Genomic DNA, 19,813 nt, shown 5'->3' with positions numbered 1-19,813 from the left:
ATGTGCTGCATTTCGGTCCTCTCTGCTCCCTGTATTGTCCACTCTCTGTAATACAATTCAGCTGTTGTAATGCTGAACGGCGATTGCTCCGGCTGCTGTGCAGTGAGATCTTGAGGAGACCATGTCACCCGCTGAGCACCGGGGGCTTAATTAAATTATTGTTAAAATTGATATTATTGAGAAACTTCCCTTATGTGTAACATAACGTAAATTTATAGTTGTTTTTTCCTTTTCTTTGCAATGCATTAATGTCCACGTTTATCCCTCTGTTGTGCCCAGTAATGACTCATTTAATGTTCCCTATGTGCCAATTGCTTTGTTTATTGCAGCAGTCTAGCGATATGCAAGAGTAGAGTCCTACATTAATATAAAATTAAATATTTTTGTCCAGCCGGTGTCGTTAGGCTGGGTACACCTCTATATCACATGATTCACCACCGTTTTGGCAGATATTGCAAGAGTGTGTACGATCATGTTTTATCCCGTACCATAGCACGTCGCATCTGTTGATTTGATTATCTAAAGTTCCGAAAAATTACGATCACCTATGTTGGGCAAATGTGGAAGTGTGTACGCACTCGCGACCAGCAGAGTAGCCAAATATCTGTAGAGTATACAGAGTTACCACTGATTCAGCAGATGGTTATGAGAGATGAAGATCACAGATCTGACGGTACATTGTGTAGGCATAAATCGGCATGCTCGTCGTTGGTGAAATCATTACAGAAATTGGATCTGAATTAAGACTGCATAGATGTGTACCCAGCTTTATAGCATTGGAGCAGTGAACACATAGGAAAAACATATCCGGAAATCTGAACTTACCCATTCTCTACACCATGTGCACTATACTAGGAAGATGAAACTGATAAGGATTAGTCCTGTTATCCTCAGACCTAATATAAATGTCTTCAACAATCTAGCGCTCCAACCACCTTCAGCTCACGCTGCCCCTAGAGGCCACTACAGGCTCTGTCACCGGAGCCCACCTTCCTCTCTATATTAATATACAGACTCTAATCATCTTCTCCTCTTCTATTCTCCCAAGATGAATCTACATTAAAATGGATAACAGGGAATATAAAAATCATAATGCTGCCCGTGTTCTCACCGGAGGAGGCTTATTGTATCATCACTTGCATATCCACAATTACCACCGATAAGGAACACACATTCATTTCCCGGCTTGCACTTTGGACACTGTTCCCCAGATAACCTTCACATGATTTAACCCATTGGAGATAATTACTGCAGATTACGCCGCTGCGTGTTTCCAGCAAAAAGTTAATTAAAAAAAAACAGAAAAAAAAATAAAAATCTATTGGTTAATCAACGTTGTCTCCCAAGTGTAGCCTGATAGTCCGGAGATGTTTACTCCTAACTGGTGTGGTAGCAACATCTATGTTTTTGTAGATCATGGATAATTGGTTTTTATTGCTCCAGAGTAGGTGCTCTGACACTAGCAGGATGTGTGCAGCCTGGCGGCCTTTACATTACATTTTGTTTGTTTAATTTCTACAAACTTTTTGCTGGATAATGACTAGAACTGTGGCGTAGTGGTTAGCACTTCTGCCTCACAGCACTGGAGTCATCAGTTCAATTCCCGACCATGGCCTTATCTGTGATGAGTTTGTATGTTCTCCCCGTGTTTGCGTGGGTTTCCTCCGGGTGCTCCGGTTTCCTCCCACACTCCAAAAACATACTAGTAGGTTAATTGGCTGCTAACAAAACTGACCCTAGTCTGTGTGTGTGTGTGTGTGTGTGTGTGTGTGTGTTAGGGAGTTTAGACTGTAAGCCCCAATGGGGCAGGGACTGATGTGAATGAGTTCTCTGTACAGCGCTGCGGAATCAGTGGCGCTATATAAATATATGGTGATGATGATGATAGAACTGTATCACTTAATAAACCGAAGGAGTTATTTTCGGTGGCGTTACCTCCCCTGTGGTTCATCCACCCCCACCCTCCTAATCCCCCTCACTCAGCCTCCTCTGTATGTTATTTCCACCTTCTTATACCTATATGTCATTCACCCCCTCTCAGTAATTTAGTGTTTACTCAATAAATATGGCGGACCGTGGAGGTGGCGTCGGCCTCTGTGATCATGTGATCACACACATCAAGCTGCTGGTTACTGCTCCGCACTGTCGGTGACTGGAAGACTGGCGCTGTAACATCACCGAGCAGCACCATTCTCTAAGCCTATCACTAACAAGCAACATGATGATCACATTACCAGACACACTCACCCCCCCTCCTCTGCCTACAATATAAGTATCAGCCAATGAGGAAGCAGGGAGTGTTTAATGTATATACCCATAGGCAAAATAAAAACACTGAATGCGGGTCGTTAATGTCACTTATCCAGTGTTTAGGCACAATCTAGCCCCCTTGGATCCCTAGGCAGTCGCCTTGGTTCGCCTAGTGCAGGGGTAGGCAGCCTGCGGCTCTCCAGGTGTTGTGAAACTACAAATCCCAGCATGCCTTGCCACCTATCTGCTGGCAAAGCATGCTGGGACTTGTAGTTTCACAACACCTGGAGAGCCGCAGGTTGCCTACCCCTGGCCTGGTGCTATCACTGGACTTCCTTCCACTACATTCCCCAGAATAGAGTTCAGTACCCAACCAGATAGTGCCAAGTCCCTGTGTGTTTATTATATATATTATATATCTATTATACAGCCGTATTTTGTATGTGCCTCATGTGTACAACACAACAATCTGTAAATACCAGATACGTGAATCTCAGTTATTACTACAGCAAATATATACTGTATACAGCTGTGTGCAGACACTACATGTACAGAACTAGACTGTAAGCTCTTTTGTCCCTCTTTGTTTTTCTGTCTGCATTTATTTCTTATTCTCCCATATATGTCCCGGATTCCCCACTGTCCTGCATCACAGAGCACTGCGGAGAGTCACAAATCAATTAAGATAATGATAACAGTATATTTGTGCTATACATGAATTACAGCATACACCAAGGCGGGTAACACAAACATATTATTTAAATCCCCCAAAGGCTGCTCCTGTCCATCGTCCTCTATGCTGTACACGCTGACTGCAAAGTGCTTGCAGGTAAATGCAAACTCTGCTGAATGTTCTCTGTGTGGTTCCAATATCCCAGATAAAGCCAATCTGCAGCAGAACAGAAGTAATGCGGCCACAAGATAGAGAAACGGTAAAACAAATCTAGAAAATCCCCAATGTCAGCAATCTCCCTGATCTGCAGTGTTAGTCTGATAAAAGATAGGAAATATGAGAGAGGAGGAGGAGGAGGCCTGCTGTGCGCAGCCACAGAACTAGGCATGATATACAGAGACTATATATGGCCGACACGGGGGCTTAATGCTATTCTCATGTGTTATCTCTGCCAATATACGGGAACAGGACACTGGATTACTAATATCCGCGGCATCCACAATACATCGGTGAACACCCTGCCGTTGGAAGACGAAGAGTCAAACATTGCGGTGAACTGGTTGGTAAGAAACATCCTTTATAAATCTTTTTTCCAAATAAACCCTGCAACTATGGCTCGTCAGCTGCTGTGGAACTACAAGTCCAAACAATCCCTGCCAGCTCGAGGCTTATAAAGGCATGCTGGGACTTTTAGTTCGACAGCAGCTGCAACAAATTCTGGTACAGTCCCTGCGATGTGGTATCAGTCAGTCTAGTTACAACACTAGTTCCCGAGGACATTTAAAGGTCGGGTACCCGAGCAACAGAAGCTCCAGCGACAGTGACTCCGCATGTGAATCGTGAAAGCGTTTGACATATGGTGGATAACAAGCGCTTGTACTCGACGGAGGATACTTCAATGACTGCAATAAGCTGGACTTGCGTTAAATGCAAACAAGGGAGGAAGCAGTGTCCAAAATATTGAGCTGCCCGGCAATGAAACTCTCCCGACTGCATGCAGGGACACAAATAGGTATGATGAGATTTAACACAATGGGTTCCGCTGTCACCCGTATGTATATGATGCGCTTACTAGCTTTTCTAAAGTATACGGGCAGGAGCCGGCTGGGCAGGGGAACATCTTCTCCCCGGTGCCAGAGTGTGCTACCTTGGCCTGGGTCACCCGCATTTGTTTTTCTCTTTAAAATGTTTTTAACGGGCTGCTGAGTCAAGTCTTGCCCCCTGGGCTAAAATTTGCCAGCCCTCCCCTGCATATGGGTGATATTTTAGAACACATCTACAATCTTAACAGGTCGCTCTGTGCTGATCACATTTGTGCCGAATTGTCATCCACCAATCAGCTGGGTTTTACACAGCGCCTGAACAAACCACTATAGAGTCTATATACTGAAATATGCTTTATATCTGCGTCGTGCAGACAGACGGCAAATAGAGATTTATTCAAGTGCAGATTATATTAACAGAGGAGCAAAACAATAAATCGGCAAATAAGCTGCACAGGCAATTCAGCAAATATGACAGTAACAAAGTGGAAAGATGAGCGCTTGTATTTAATAAAACAGGCCGTTATCATTTCTCTTTCTATAACAGAGCCTTAAAGGCACACATTAGATTCCCGCAATGAAATATCTACTCCATAAAGTCTCAATCTGCTTCATTTGTTGTATAATAATGTTGCCAGTGCTCTACAGTAACAATGCGATTCACAGGGAAGCAGGGTGGGATAGACACGGGAAACCCCATCAGTAGTAAGAGAGTCAGATACACGATGAGCAATCACCTGCACTTATGCTGCTAGTGAAATCTGGCCACAAAAAGTAACCCAGCAGCACCACAGAGCAGAACGTCGCCCTTCTGTTAACAGAATATAAATCCTGCAAAATGCAATTGTACAAATACAAGCTACTAATGACAGCTCAAACATGTGCTGGTGGCGTCTAACTTGTGGGCACTATTAGCTGGAAAGTCCAGCCAGCGTTGGTCTGAGCAGCTTCTGACACATACATTTTGGAGAGCTCTATAGAACTTAGGGATTTCAGAAGTAATTATTAGTGTAGCTATGACAGACCTCTCCCTTCCTATTTATATTTAATACGGCCACAGTGGATGTATGTCCAGATGATAGTTCTAGATGTTCCATGTATAACTATCTGATATTTAAGTCATTTGGAATTCTGCCGATTAACTGTTTTTGACCTGCTAATTAGCATGCCAGGTTTATCTGTCAGTGAGGCTGGTGCTACCATTAGGCGAACTGCAGAGCCAAAATTTTGGAGGTAACTAAAACACTGAATGAGTCAGAGTCCCTGACGAACAGCCCCAAGCGGCCAGGCTCCCCAACCCTGGGCAAGCGAGCAGGCTCCCCAACCCTCGGCAGACGAGCAGGCTCCCCAACCCTCGGCAAGCGAGCAGGCTCCCTAACCCTCGGCAAGTCACCAGGCTCCCCAACCCTCGGCAAGCCACCAGGCTCCCCAACCCTCGGCAAGCCACCAGGCTCCCCAACCCTCGGCAAGCCACCAGGCTCCCCAACCCTCGGCAAGCCACCAGGCTCCCCAACCCTCGGCAAGCCACCAGGCTCCCCAACCCTCGGCAAGCCACCAGGCTCCCCAACCCTCGGCAAGCCACCAGGCTCCCCAACCCTCGGCAAGCCACCAGGCTCCCCAACCCTCGGCAAGCCACCAGGCTCCCTAACCCTCGGCAAGCGACCAGGCTCCCTAACCCTCGGCAAGCGACCAGGCTCAGTCTGTCAGTAATACCAGATTTGAGTTCTTGCAAGTTCATATTTCTGGTAAAAACACATCATAACCACTGTTTGCCGTGCATCTTTCCTAGCTGAGGCCTCACCCAGGGAGTGACCTCTGCATTAAGTGGGCAATGCAACCTCAGAATAAGCAATGCGCACGTAGTGACCCATTAGTCTGGTTGTCCTAGGTACTGGACAGCGGTCTCCAGTTGGACATTCTAGAATCTCAGACTTCCTCTCATCACATTCTGTACAGTGTGCTATCTGCACTGTAATACCCATCCCAGCTACACCATTGTCTTATCTCCTCTATGTGATGGGAGCACACCTACCGCCTGTCATGTTTTATTGTCGTCACCTGAACAACGGAGCCCGATACATTAGTGTGTGTGTGTGTGTGTGTGTGTGTGTGTGCGCCTAGTTATGTATTTATACTGTGTGAGCCTATATAGCCATTAGTATTTATAATATACCATAAAGTATACAGCTTGGAATGTGTATCAGACATTTTTCTGTATTAACGAAAAGCAAACAAAGTAAACATTAAAACCATACTGCCCTCGACAGATCAGTCTGTAAATATGTAGTAACCAAACCGCCTCACTGGAACATGTGTACACAGTTCTCATACACACCGCTGGTCCAGGACCCAGCTCGGCCTGACACACATGAACTACAAGACTCAGGATGCTCGGTCTCCATGAAAAGCAGAAGCCTCACCTTTACACTCCCACCGATCAGGTCAGGCGGTTCCTCGTCTGTTTCCAAAGCAACGTTAACAGAGGCAAAAGGTCGGCTCGCCATCTGCTGCATCTCACGGATAAGTTGCTGATAAATAAAGAAGACCGTGAATATGTACGTTATTCAGTGCTGGGGATAACAAAGGCATGAACACAAATCTAATACAAATAACACACAGAATAATATGATCAAGAAATACTGTTCATACTTTGGAATAAATATAACAAGTTGTAGGTTGAACTTCGCTTAATATACAGGTGCAGGAGACCCACATAACTTATTCTGCTCCTCCCACTATATAACTCTCAGTCTGTGGCTTCCTGCTGCCTCCATTCCCCTCCTCACATCATGTCACTGCCCCTGTCACATGCAGCCCTGTCCTCACTAACACATCACTCGTCTCCTGATATACTCTGTGCTGCTGGGAGACCCTGCTCCTTCCACTATATAACTCTCAGTCTGTGGCTTCCTGCTGCCTCCATTCCCCTCCTCACATCATGTCACTGCACCTGTCACATGCAGCCCTGTCCTCACTAACACATCACTCATCTCCTGATATACTCTGTGCTGCTGGAGGACCCTACTCCTTCCACTATATAACTCTCAGTCTGTGACTTCCTGCTGCCTCCATTCCCCTCCTCACATCATGTCACTGCCCCTGTCACATGCAGCCCTGTCCTCACTAACACATCACTCATCTCCTGATATACTCTGTGCTGCTGGGGACCTTGCTCCTTCCACTATATAACTCTCAGTCTGTGGCTTCCTGCTGCCTCCATTCCCCTCCTCACATCATGTCACTGCCCCTATCACATGCAGCCCTGTCCTCACTAACACATCACTCATATCCTGATATACTCTGTGCTGCTGGAGGACACTACTCCTTCCACTATATAACTCTCAGTCTGTGGCTTCCTGCTGCCTCCATTCCCCTCCTCACATCATGTCACTGCCCCTGTCACATGCAGCCCTGTCCTCACTAACACATCACTCATCTCCTGATATACTCTGTGCTGCTGGAGACCCTGCTCCTTCCACTATATAACTCTCAGTCTGTGGCTTCCTGCTGCCTCCATTCCCCTCCTCACATCATGTCACTGCCCCTGTCACATGCAGCCCTGTCCTCACTAACACAAGTGGACAGATCACTGCCTCCCAAAAGATCAGCACACTCATCTCCTCAAATCATTTGTGCTGCTGTGGATATTATAAACATCAAATTGGCTACAGGTTATTATAGCCCTGCCCACATCTACATTTTGATATAATCAAACAGTAACGAAGAGGTGCTCTGACTCCAGTCAAACAAGTCTTAAACATCCTGCCTGTACAGACCGTGCAGAGCAGGGGTGAAGAAGAAACAGGACTCTTACTGATCACGGTACAGATAGTTTATCCATGTATATTATTACTAAATAAGCTGACGGTCCACTAACAGTACAGCTTCCATCCACATACATCAGTGTACATTTATAACACTCAGTGCGGATGCTGAGCACAGACACATATATTAGTATATAGTTATATACAACGCAGACAGGTCTGGAATAAAGGGAGTTTCAGGCGACAGAAAACAGGAGTTACAGCGCAATTCAAATACTATAAGTAAAACTAACTGAATAATTCAGGGAAAGCACAATAAGCTCAGCAAGCTGTAAATTGTGTAGTAAAAGTTTAATGCTGTCCTGGCACAGATTATTAGCAGTGTAAGAGGTTTACATAGTGAGTATAAGAGACGGCTGGCTGTGTACCACAGGCGGGGTACGTGCTGTGTACAGCGGATGTGGCTACATAAGGCAATCACAGGCCTTTATACATCTAATCCTCCTGATTTACAGCCCTGGGACTGCTCATACGATAGCTACCATCACTACCCAAAAATATAATTATCTGGAGCCCGACAAGTAATTTAAATCTGAATAAGTCCCTGACTATCGGTCACAGGTGAAAATGTTAAAGTGGTCCTCTACCCAAACTTTATTTTACGTAATACAGACCCCCCCCCCCCGTCAGTTTCTTCAGCAGCGCTTCAACTAATTGGGTCTGCGGACTACTTGTTATGGCGGAAGGAGATGCTGATGTCATGTCTGATACTGATGCAAACTGTCAATTATAGGGATATTAGAGGTCATCAATGACTATAATGATAAAAAGGCAGCAGGCTAAAGGCCGAGGGCCTTCTACAACTCGTAATAATTTAAAGTAATTTATTATAATATATAATAATTGATATTATGAGATACATTCGTTATTATATATAAGTGTTCTTAACACGAAAGTGATGACATCAGAGCGCACTATTTACAGATACTGCTCGCAAAATGTGTCATTTATCAGGTTTTTTTTTTAAAAATGATACCTATACACATATCCATAGCATTATACATACCATACGTTTCAATATTTAAACAGGAAAAATAAGCCCCACCCCAGAAGAGTGCAAGACACACCTACATTTCACACAAAACAAACAAGTCCAGTGTTTCCCAAACTAAAGGCCGCAGTGATCTCACAGGGGTCCCGCGGACAGGGCCGGTGATAAGCGAGGCGGGGGGACTACTTGGTAATTATTCTGCCTCAAACTGAGAAAGTCCACCCGTCTACACCCACTTTCTCACAAGGTCCCACCCCCTTCTCCATAAGCCACACCCCTTTTGAACTATGCAAAATCAGGCCAGTTGGGAATTATAAGATACGCACATTCAATATCTACATACAGAACATACAAAAAAATAGGCTAACATGTTGGCACAGTGGTTAGCATTGCTGGAAGCTCCAGTGGGAAGGGACTGATTGAACATTCTCTGGAAATTGATGTGTAAGGCTGGGCACACACTACAGTGTTTACAGTCAGTTATCGGGTAAAACACCCGATAAACGACCGTTCAGCCCGATATCGGATTAGTGCATATACTTAGACGATGAATGATTACCGCTTCACAGCACAGACCAGCGCTGGTTCTGATAGCTCAGCAGAACTATAAATCTCGTTCTGCTATAGAACTTAGAATCCTGCGGTGTGTACGCACTGGTGATCAGGGTCTACATAGAGTGTACAGAGTCACAATCTATTCAGCTGACGGTTATAACAGATGAAGAGTACAGACGTGAAGGTAACACGTCAGGGTCCACAGGGGCGGCCCTCTACCGTTCAAAAGGGCCACACAGTACTCAATCTCTGTAAGAAGTAGAAACAAGACATTTAATCAGAACAAGAGGCAGCTATCTGTAATAATATACCAACAGGCGTTATAAACAAGTGTTACAAGCTGTAACAAACACATCTGATCAACAAGCAGGAAGAAATCGGGGACTCGGAGGGGCCGCCTGCTGTCTATCTGCTCTCTACAGGCCAATATCTACTGCTGAGAAAGCAAAGTTATAAATGTTACAAAGTTATATTTGTATTTTTCGCTTGGTGAAGAAAATGGATAAGAATGAAGCATCGGAGCACTTCACATAAGTAATAGTTTGGAGAACAGCAGCTGAACGCTGGTAAAAGGCCACTTGTGGAGGTGATTGGAGGCTGTTTGTGCAGTAATTGTCCCCTGCAGCGAGCACACAAGTGTCTAATCACTGCGCGGGGAGAGAGCACAATGTCCTGGTAACGCGCTCACCTCGACCTCCACAGCCCCCTACAGTAATGTAAAGGATGAGAACAACAACAATTTGGACAACTGATTTCTAAATCTTTAAGTGTAAAAACACATATGGAAATAGTGACTTTTTCAGACAGGATATGGGCAATTTTTTTTAAATTTACTTGGCCAATTAACTAACCTACCAGTATCTTTTTGGGAGGAAACCCACACAAACACGGGTGAACATACAAACTCCACACAGATAAGGGCATGGTCGGGAATCAAGCTCGTGACCCCAGTGCTGTGAGGCAGAAGTGCTAACCACTGAGCCACCGTGCTGCCTATGAAATATATACATTTACCTGTATATCACAGCCAGATAGTTCCCTCACTGATACATGAACACCAGGTATAACGGGTACATATAGTATAATGGGGGGGTGCAGTGCATACTACATACTGTACACACCATTGTATTAGACATTATATAACATATATAATATAATGCAGGGATTACAGTACATAACGTATAGATCCGCTCTCAGTCAAAAAAAATTGGTCGCCCGTATTTTACCAAATCAAATATAAAATACTTCTACCAACATATGAAGTCATTAACCAAACTTCACAAATGTTTCCCAATATCTCCCAAATCAATCCCTCCATCCTGCACCTCTCATTATCTGTTCCCATTCTCTAATATAGGACTATTTTCCACTCTGGAATTCCTTCCCTTGTACAATAAGACCTTCCCCTATTAATTATGAGGAATCATTCCCTGAAAGCTTTACGCAAGCTTATCAAACTCCCGGACCCTCTAACAAACCTCCGTAGGATATTCTGCCTGATTACCGGCCATCTACACAGTTCACACATAACTTATGTTTCTCCTTTCATACACCCCCCTGACTAACATTGCTGCGCAGTGTTCTCCAACGGAAAGGTTGCCAGCCGGGTGGCATTAAGCAGCAGCCGGGTGGGGGCAGTGTAATACTTTGCAGCAATATTGAAAAATGTTGGAGGTTATAACCCCCAGCTGCCAGGACTGGTCAGACTGGTGGTCAGTGGTCTAACACACACTGCTGGCTGTAGTGCACACATGGTTTATTCTATTATATTAGGACTCTCTTGGGCTCCAAGACCCGGGTGACAAGTAAAATCAGCCGGGTGGAGCACCCGGGAAGTAGGTGCTGGGGAGAACGTTGATGTGTGACTGGATCATACAGCCCACTAGGTAGTTCTTTACTTTTGCATTCTGGCTGGACCAATCTGCAATATGTAGCACTTGTCATCATCATTTATTTATATAGCGCCACTGATTCCACAGCGCTGTACAGAGAACTCATTCACATCAGTCCCTGACCCATTGGGGCTTACAGTCTAAATTCCCTAACATACACACACAGACAGAGACAGAGCCAGAGCCAGAGCCAGAGCCAGAGACAGAGACAGAGCCAGAGCCAGAGCCAGAGCCAGAGCCAGAGCCAGAGACAGAGCCAGAGCCAGAGACAGACTAGGGTCAATTTTTGAAAGCAGGCAATTAACCTATTAGTGTGTTTTTGGAGGGGGAACTGTAGCACCCGGAGGAAACCCACACAAACACAGGGAGAACATACAAACTCCACACAGATAAGGCCATGGTCGGGAATTGAACTCATGACCCCAGCGATGTAAGGCGGAAGTGCTAACCACTGAGCCACCATGCTGCCCCCACTCCTATTGCCCCATAGATTGTAAGCTTGCGAGCAAGTCCCTCCTACGTCTGTCTGTATTACCCAGTATTGTTTTATTACTGTTTGGTCCCAATTATAAAGTGCTACAGATTATGTTGGCGATATATAAATAAATTAATAATTACCATGGACCTCAGTAAGTGCACGTCTCCCCTGGGTCCTAATGAGTACATCATTCTATACAATAAGCATGTATGTGACATATCTATCACACGGCATCTAACTTCATAAACTGCCAACAAGAATCACATTGAAGAACATCACTGACATTTACCACGTCCAGTTCTGCCTGATCTGTGCATCTCTGACATTTCATTTGTCATGTATAGCATACACTTAACCTGTCTGCCATCGCTCCCCTCAATACATCATGTTCACAGCGCCCAACAAAACTGGCAGCGGGGTGATCATGAAGGTTTGTTCAATGCACAATTTAAATGGGAACCACCTGTCACATTTAATAAAGGAAGAAAAGGTGAAATGATTTGACATTTTGGAGGGTTCCTCACACTAATAGCTGCAGAAACACATTTTATTTTTGCAAACTTCCATTATAGCAATTTGCAGCCTGAGGATCAGGCGTTGGGAGAATTACAGGACATTATGAGTCTGCTCACGGCAGTGGGGGGGGGGGGGGGGGTCTCTGGGTTAATTTCGTCAAACAAACGTAACGCTACAACTAGTAAGAAGGCCCATGTATATCAGCTAAAGACAATTAAATTATCATGTACTAAAACTAATCCAACACGAATAGTGCATTCTGTGTAAAAGCCTAATGTACAATGATTAACAGGCCATAACTGAGAGAATAGATCTATGTGGTCCTCCATCCTTGTGGGACAATTGCCATAAGCTGTTGGTGCACACTCCTGTGACACTAAGATCATGTGATCATTTCAAGCCAATGTACTGAGAGCTGACAGTCTGATGATGTCACAGGGTGTTACTGAGGATGCCAGAAAATGGGCTCATCCCTTATTAACACTCATGAATATTCCACATGTTACACATGTCAGTTCTGCTTTAAGTCAAAGCAATGATAGAAAACAGAGACAAATAATTAACTACTAAACATTCTAGCAGAGATGGGGAAGCTTTAAGGACACTGTGAAAATATGGGTGAAAGAACTAGGGGGGCGTTTCCTGGCCGTGGGATCTCCCTGCTCTAAACCGGACTCAAAGGATCCTGGGAGAGAGCGAATGGTAAGAAAGGAGAAGATATAAAACAAAACAAACAGTAAATTGCACAGGGACTAAATGGAGCTCACTTGGGGGCATTAAAAACATCCCACAGCCATAAAACACCCCTAGATATTAAGGAACTTAAATACACAAAGGATAAACATAGATCACTTCTGAGAATAAAGCGATAATAACACTGTATGTAAAACCCTTATTTTATCACATGGAAGGAAAAATATGGAAAACACAGAGTATAAACCACTGAGATGAATGTAGTCTCGGAGACTCTTTGTCAAATGCCATCAGTTACATGTTCAGCACTGAACAAGGGACATGTCCATACACCACAATAACACCATGAATATTACTTCTCTTAATTGATGGGTGTTACATGGAATTTTATTTCCACATCGGACCCCTCCGCTCTTCCTGCGGGCAGTAGTTTATATTATAAAACACAAAACAACGTTCAGACCTGTTACAAATGGAATGATGACATTCTGCCCAAGTCAGTATAACAACAATAGTGCCTTTGAGGGGATGAACACTACACGGCCATAAACAATCTCACGCCAGACGTCCACACTTTGCTGCTCAGACATTGCCGGACATCACCGTTTACAGTCCTAGTACAGACGTCACAAATCAGCAACACAGAGACCCTGACTGGCTGCGGATCTCACTGCGTGGCGCTAAACAGAATAATAAAGTCTTCTAGTGATTAAATTGCAGGTCTAGTAGACTTAACTAAAAACGTATCAACGTTGTCCTGGATTCGGCACCTTCCGCCTACTTAGCCTGTGGCTGCGTTTCCGTACCAGGGCTGGGAGCGATCAGCCGTGAGCCGCTGACAGGATAAAGGATGCCGGTGATTGCATTAGACTTAGAGTGCCGAAGCCGTTTGATAAATCAATCAGTTACTTACACAATAGCTGAAAGTTATATGGTGAAGAGCGCAAATTGCCACTTACATGTCTTCACTTCAAATTAAAAACCCTTTCAAGGCAGGACGGACTGGACGATAAATCACTCCATCCTACCAGAAATACTTTTAATCATGGTCTGACTGACGGAAACAGACAACAAAATAAGCAGAGGGGGCTGGGAAATAAGATACAGGAAACAGGGTGAGAGGGAACAGTCATGATGTACAGGAAGACACCGGTACTTTAAAAAGCTTATTTTGCATAAAAAAGGGGAGACTAATATATCAGATGAGAACAACAATGACCTGACAGTGGGGTATACAAGGAAGGGAATAGAAATAACTGCAGCTGTTTTGGGAAAAGGTTTCCCTTAGTCACTGCGAGGAGCACTGCTAAAAATCAAAGCGGAGGAGAGTACCAGGGACAGTGTGCGGAGAGTACTAGTGATACCACTGAGGCATAGCTAGTTCTAGGGAACAGATTGGCTGGACTTCATGTACTCTGCTACAAAATGTAATAAAAGTCGCTTACATTGAGAGGTCTCTAACAGTCGAGTAAAAATTGTACTGCATTGTCCTCAGTCGTTCAAAACCTTTGTATGTTTGATTCGTGTCACAGCACCTTACTGTAGTCATTCTTCCTCTCATGTATGTGCTACCCCAGTTTTGAAGTTAAGAATGCTCACAGAAGCACAAAGTATGTCAGGAGATGAGTGATGTGTTAGTGAGGACAGGGCTGCATGTGACAGGGGCAGTGACATGATGTGAGGAGGGGAATGGAGGCAGCAGGAAGCCACATACTGACAGTTATATAGTGGAAGGAGCAGGGTCCCCCAGCAGCACAGAGTATATCAGGAGATGAATGATGTGTTAGTGAGGACAGGGCTGCAAGTGACAGGGGCAGTGACATGATGTGAGGAGGGGAATGGAGGCAGCAGGAAGCCACAGACTGAGAGTTATACAGTGGAAGGAGCAGGGTCCCCCAGCAGCACAAGAATAGTTATGTGAGGCTCCGGTCACACTGATGCTGGAAGACTGTGGTGTTAAAGGGACATCTATACAAAATAAAGTTCATACAGTCAACTTGTTTAAAGCAGTAAGTAGTTACTCTAGAAGAGAAGTAGCTGTGGCTCTTCAGGTGCTGTGTAACTACAAACTCCAGCATGCCATGACAACGAAGCCATGTTCTAAGCTGCAGTTCAACAATATCTTTAGAGCCACAGGTTGTCTACAGCATCGCTGTACATGAGAAAGGACTAAAAGAACAACCCATTAACAACATGGCTCCTGAGAAGCCTGCAGCGCCAAGGGTGTAAGCATCTGCTGAGCTAGTCTTGTCCCCCGCTGTCTGCTATAGAGTGGCAGTCACAGCTTGATTAGCCTATCGGTGCTTCCTGAAGCTTGGACAATGCTAGTGGGGTAGAGGCCAAGAGCCGCCGCAGGTAGAGGCCAAGAGCCGCCGCGGGTAGAGGCCAAGAGCCGCCGCGGGTAGAGGCACACTCAGTGGGGCGACGCCAGCCACACACAACAAGGAGAGGTAGCACAATACATGTTTTCTCTTACTGTAGGAGACATGCATTTAAACTGGATATGAAAGAGAAAGACTGGAGTCTAATAAGAACCTGTATTCAGCCAATCAGCTGTACCAGGATTTTGGAGCACACTAAACATATACAGTGTTGACCTTTGTCCCCCTGTAACTAGCACATGATGTACTGTGATACAACGCTCATATCACGCCGATCGGTCAGACCAGGTCTCTGTATCCTCACTCCCGAAGCCAAACTGATTTACAGCCTGGCCTTACTTCCAACGGGCTAACGTACTCTAATGCTTCAAAACTTTATTAAGAATCAGAAATGAGTTATGACGGCTTCTGAAAGTGTAAACTCCAATCTCCTCCATACCTAAGGCACGGCAGGAGAATGACGAGCGTCACCAGAGGTCTAAGAGAACGGCTGATTATGACTCTACATCTGTCACTAAGGCTGCCTGCCCTGACAATGCCGTAGTCTGTTAAATCAAGCTGGAGGGGAGAGAGAGAAGAGAGGACAACACATCATAAACCAGGACCTTGCAGAAGAGCACAAAAGGCATCAATTAAACAGCACGAGAATTGTAACGCTGGTGAGTGTACTACAAGTCTCACCTCTCAATGACATCACTTTAGACACATTACTACTTTGCAAAGACATTTACAGCAAGCATGGCCGTCTCTCTAAGACAACACTACATAAATGCTGAAGGATAGTCCGGCATTTATATTACACACAATGACTGTCTCTTTAATAATAACATTTTCATGTGGACAGGTAGGAAATATATGTAATTCAGTGTCTATTCTGTAACAGACATTGCATAAACTCAGCGCAGGGCTTTTCTGGTCAATGACATGCATCTGAACAGACTTCTCTAAACCCACACTTACATATACGCATGCTTATTAATATAACCTTCTGCAAACTAATACAAAAGTACTTAGACAAACCAACCAGCTAATACACTATTCAATTTCTGCTTCGCTTACGGACATCCACGGATCAACACTGCCATCTAGTGACTGGATTACAGTACATACTTCTGTACAGAAAATGTAAAGAGGTCTTTCTTTACTTCCCCGAAATGAGAAACAATATGATTAGTAACTTAAAAAAAAATATTAATTCAAAACCGGCAGAATAAATTCCAGCATGTATGGGTTTCGTGAATGTATTGCAATGACGGCAGCAAACACCAGGCTTTGATTAAGGATACCGCTCTCTCTCCATCCCCTGGAAACATGGACACAACATCTTATGTATTGTTACCGCAGATACAAAGGAAAGAAAGAAAGACGAGGGGGAGGTAGCAGTCAGCTGTGGACAAAGGAAGAGGTTATTATACACAAGGTACAGAATCCATGAGTTCTCTGGCAGTGTGACTGTGGGGGAGTCTGATGGACCAGTGACATACAGAGGAGAGGGGTGCAACCAATCCATCCAGCCTTCACATAACAATATGACACCCAATGTGCAATAATTAAGACAAGCGCTGACAACGGTCTGATTGTTTTGTATAAATGTCCAAGAATAATTACACCACAAGGACTGGGCCCTTACAGTTGTTGTACAGGTGACACTACGTACCAGTCAGGCAATATATCATTATTTCTGACAGGTCTCATAGATGCCAAGATTGTAGCTCCAGCTGTAAAAGATCCAATATACACAATAAGGTACCGCTTACCCCCAAATTCTATCCACCCCTCCCCCCGAGACAACCAGACTCCAAATTACACTCATGCAACTTCATGCCAATATCTGCCGTCACCTGTCAGTCAGCGGCATCATCCAGCAGCTAGAAGCAGAATTTGGTTGTAGGCTGCCAACTTCTAGGTACCACCTACCTCTATATAACGGACAATCTCTCACCAGAAATCACTACCCGATTCTAACGTAGACCTGATTCCAGAACACTGAGGAGTTGGCATCTCTGTGTCAGACTGCTGTACCCAGCAGCTCCCCTACCTACCCATGAGACAGTGGAGTTTGTGGCACAGGTGTTTGGCACAACAGGTTTAAAGTCCTGGGCCAGTCGTGCAGACGAGCATAAATGTAATTTAGGGTAGAAAACCAGGTACATGTAATATTCTCACATACGTGCCTCTACTGGTCAACGCGCCAGGGTACGTCCATCACAGATACATGGTCATATCCAACTTACAGAACATTCACTGTTACTAGAGGAAGAAAATCTGCAGCATAATCTCCCCTCATAGGGTGTTCCCAAAGTACCAGGGTGCTGCTCCCCGTGATTTACAGAACCTTACATCAGGCCTGGACAACCTGTAGCTCTCCAGGCGCTGTGAAACTACAAGTCCCAGCATGCTTTGCCAGCCGATAGCTGGCAGGGAATGCTGGGACTTTTAGTTCTACTTTTTTTCTGAGGTATCCTATGGCTCTCCTGCTATTATTAAACTACAACTGTTTCTACCTCCACCTGTAAACATACATGTTTCCTATAACAGTTTAAAGGTCTCAGGCAGCAAACTGTACGTAGAGATCATCCCTAAGAGGCACCGATATCCCAGAAGCACCTCGGAGACCAGAGGAGAACAGGGAGCCGGCTCTCGCCGTGATGTTCAATAAACTCCTTTTGTTTTCCGCTGTGGATATTGTGCCACTGGGTAGTTTAGCACAAGTGACATTTTACTTTGAAACTTGCTAAATGTCTTGACTTTGCTGCGGGCTCAGTGTGGCATTTGTCAGCCACTGCCGGGGCGGGACCCCTCGGTACAGCGGGGACTTGAATGTGACTTTGGGAAGATTTAGGAACGTGAACGGATGAGCTGTGTGCAGGAGGGGGCATTCTGCAGAGATCCAATGCCCCTACACCAGCACACATCCTGCCACACACGGAGGTAGAACCATTCTGCCCTGGGGTAGAACTGCAGACTTTGTGATGTTATTTCAGGACCCCTTCCCCAGCTCGGAGCCCCCACCGCTTCCCATCAGCTTATGCAGTGATGTGAAATACTTATTTATTAACCTTTATACAGTGCCAGCACATTACTGTGAGCTTTACAGACAATGCTTTCATCATTCACAGTAGTACCAGCCCCTGTACCAGACAAATATACACAGACATTACCCTACCTTACCGGTATCATTTCAGACATTGGATGAAATGCCGCACAGATAACGCCCTGGTTGGAATTGGACCCACGACCACAATACGTCATTATCCCGTACACAATTCCTCAGTGAATTCTTATTCTTTATTTTTCAGATGTATTAATGCGGCTCCATCGTGGACCCACACAACCAGTATAGAGCAATATCCTGGTATCAGGGTTATAAGACTCCCAGGTCATGGATTGCCCATTACTTGATATGGGATTCTGGTGTGCACCAGATCCCCCGTATTACTACAACCCCCTACCCCCAATAAATATTGGCATTTTGTGCAATTAGTGTTATTCCCAGCAAGCTCTTATCTGAGAGAGCATGCTGGGACTTGTAGCTACACCGCAAGTGAAGAGCCCCAGGTTCCCCAGGCCTGATGTAAGGAATTTCTAAACGGCGGTGAGCTTCCCACAGAGTTATTGTAGAGCCACTTACACTCCCACCAAGTAACAATATAATGTCCATTATATGTCCTACAATATCCAGAGGACAATGTCAGAAGAGCGATTCCAACAAGACATGGATTCAATTAAGATAAACAATTTCAAAACTGCCTATGTGATAGCTGGGACCTGACATCCTAGCGAATCAGAAAATAATTCACGATGACAGACGCATTTTAAGGACTAGTGGGCTGAAACATCTCACAAGGAACTAGTGAGCTCACAGAGGAATAACCCGATCTCCTGGTGACTGATAGGCTGCATAATGCTTCAGTCTACAACATGGCTGCCTCCACTGTGTGAGGACATGGATCAGTTTGATCATTGTGTACTGTCACGTATTGAAGCATTACATTGAAGTAGAGGCATCAATTAGCTGCCGCTGTAACAACGTCACGCTCTCTGTTCTGGAACCGAGGAGAGGTCTACATGTCATATCCTAAACACCAACACAGAGTACAAGTAAATTACAGCCAGTAATTGCTTCCCCTGGAGTGTAAGTGCACCGTGCAGAGATATCATTTATCACACGGGGCGAGGGGCCATTTAGTAAAAGCAGGCGGCCGCTATTTAAGGTGCAGGGTGAATATGGGATGTTTCCTTTCACATTAAATATCTGTAAGTGGCGATATATGATGGTATCCAGTCACAGTCATCTATTCAGAGCGGGGATATTAGACATGATATGCAGCCCAGTGTTGTAATTAATTAAATTTTTCAACACCGCGTTGTCATTTTAACGTTGTTTTTTTTTTATCATTTTCGAGCAGGTTAGCTTTACCCGCGATTCAATTCCATTTTTAACGCTCTGTTTTTTTTCATGATACGGTCCTCTCGCGCTCCAGTAGAAGGTCTATGGAAAGTATAGGGTGTGCGAG

At 44.8% G+C, this 19,813-nt stretch overlaps 1 protein-coding gene across 1 annotated transcript in view; it reads right to left on the bottom strand.

Annotated features, from left to right (window-relative positions):
* ATRN (attractin) overlaps nucleotides 1-19,813 on the bottom strand; it is a 119,044-nt gene that overhangs the window by 18,170 nt on the left and 81,061 nt on the right. Inside the window, exon 27 of the mRNA XM_075189814.1 lies at nucleotides 6,387-6,494. Coding sequence (XP_075045915.1) covers nucleotides 6,387-6,494 — 108 coding nt within the window. The remainder of the gene's footprint in view (nucleotides 1-6,386; nucleotides 6,495-19,813) is intronic.

Source organism: Mixophyes fleayi, chromosome 1 (assembly GCF_038048845.1).
Source record: "Mixophyes fleayi isolate aMixFle1 chromosome 1, aMixFle1.hap1, whole genome shotgun sequence".
In the NCBI taxonomy this organism is placed as follows: Eukaryota; Metazoa; Chordata; class Amphibia; order Anura; family Limnodynastidae; genus Mixophyes; species Mixophyes fleayi.
This window is presented reverse-complemented; position numbering and strand designations above follow the sequence as displayed.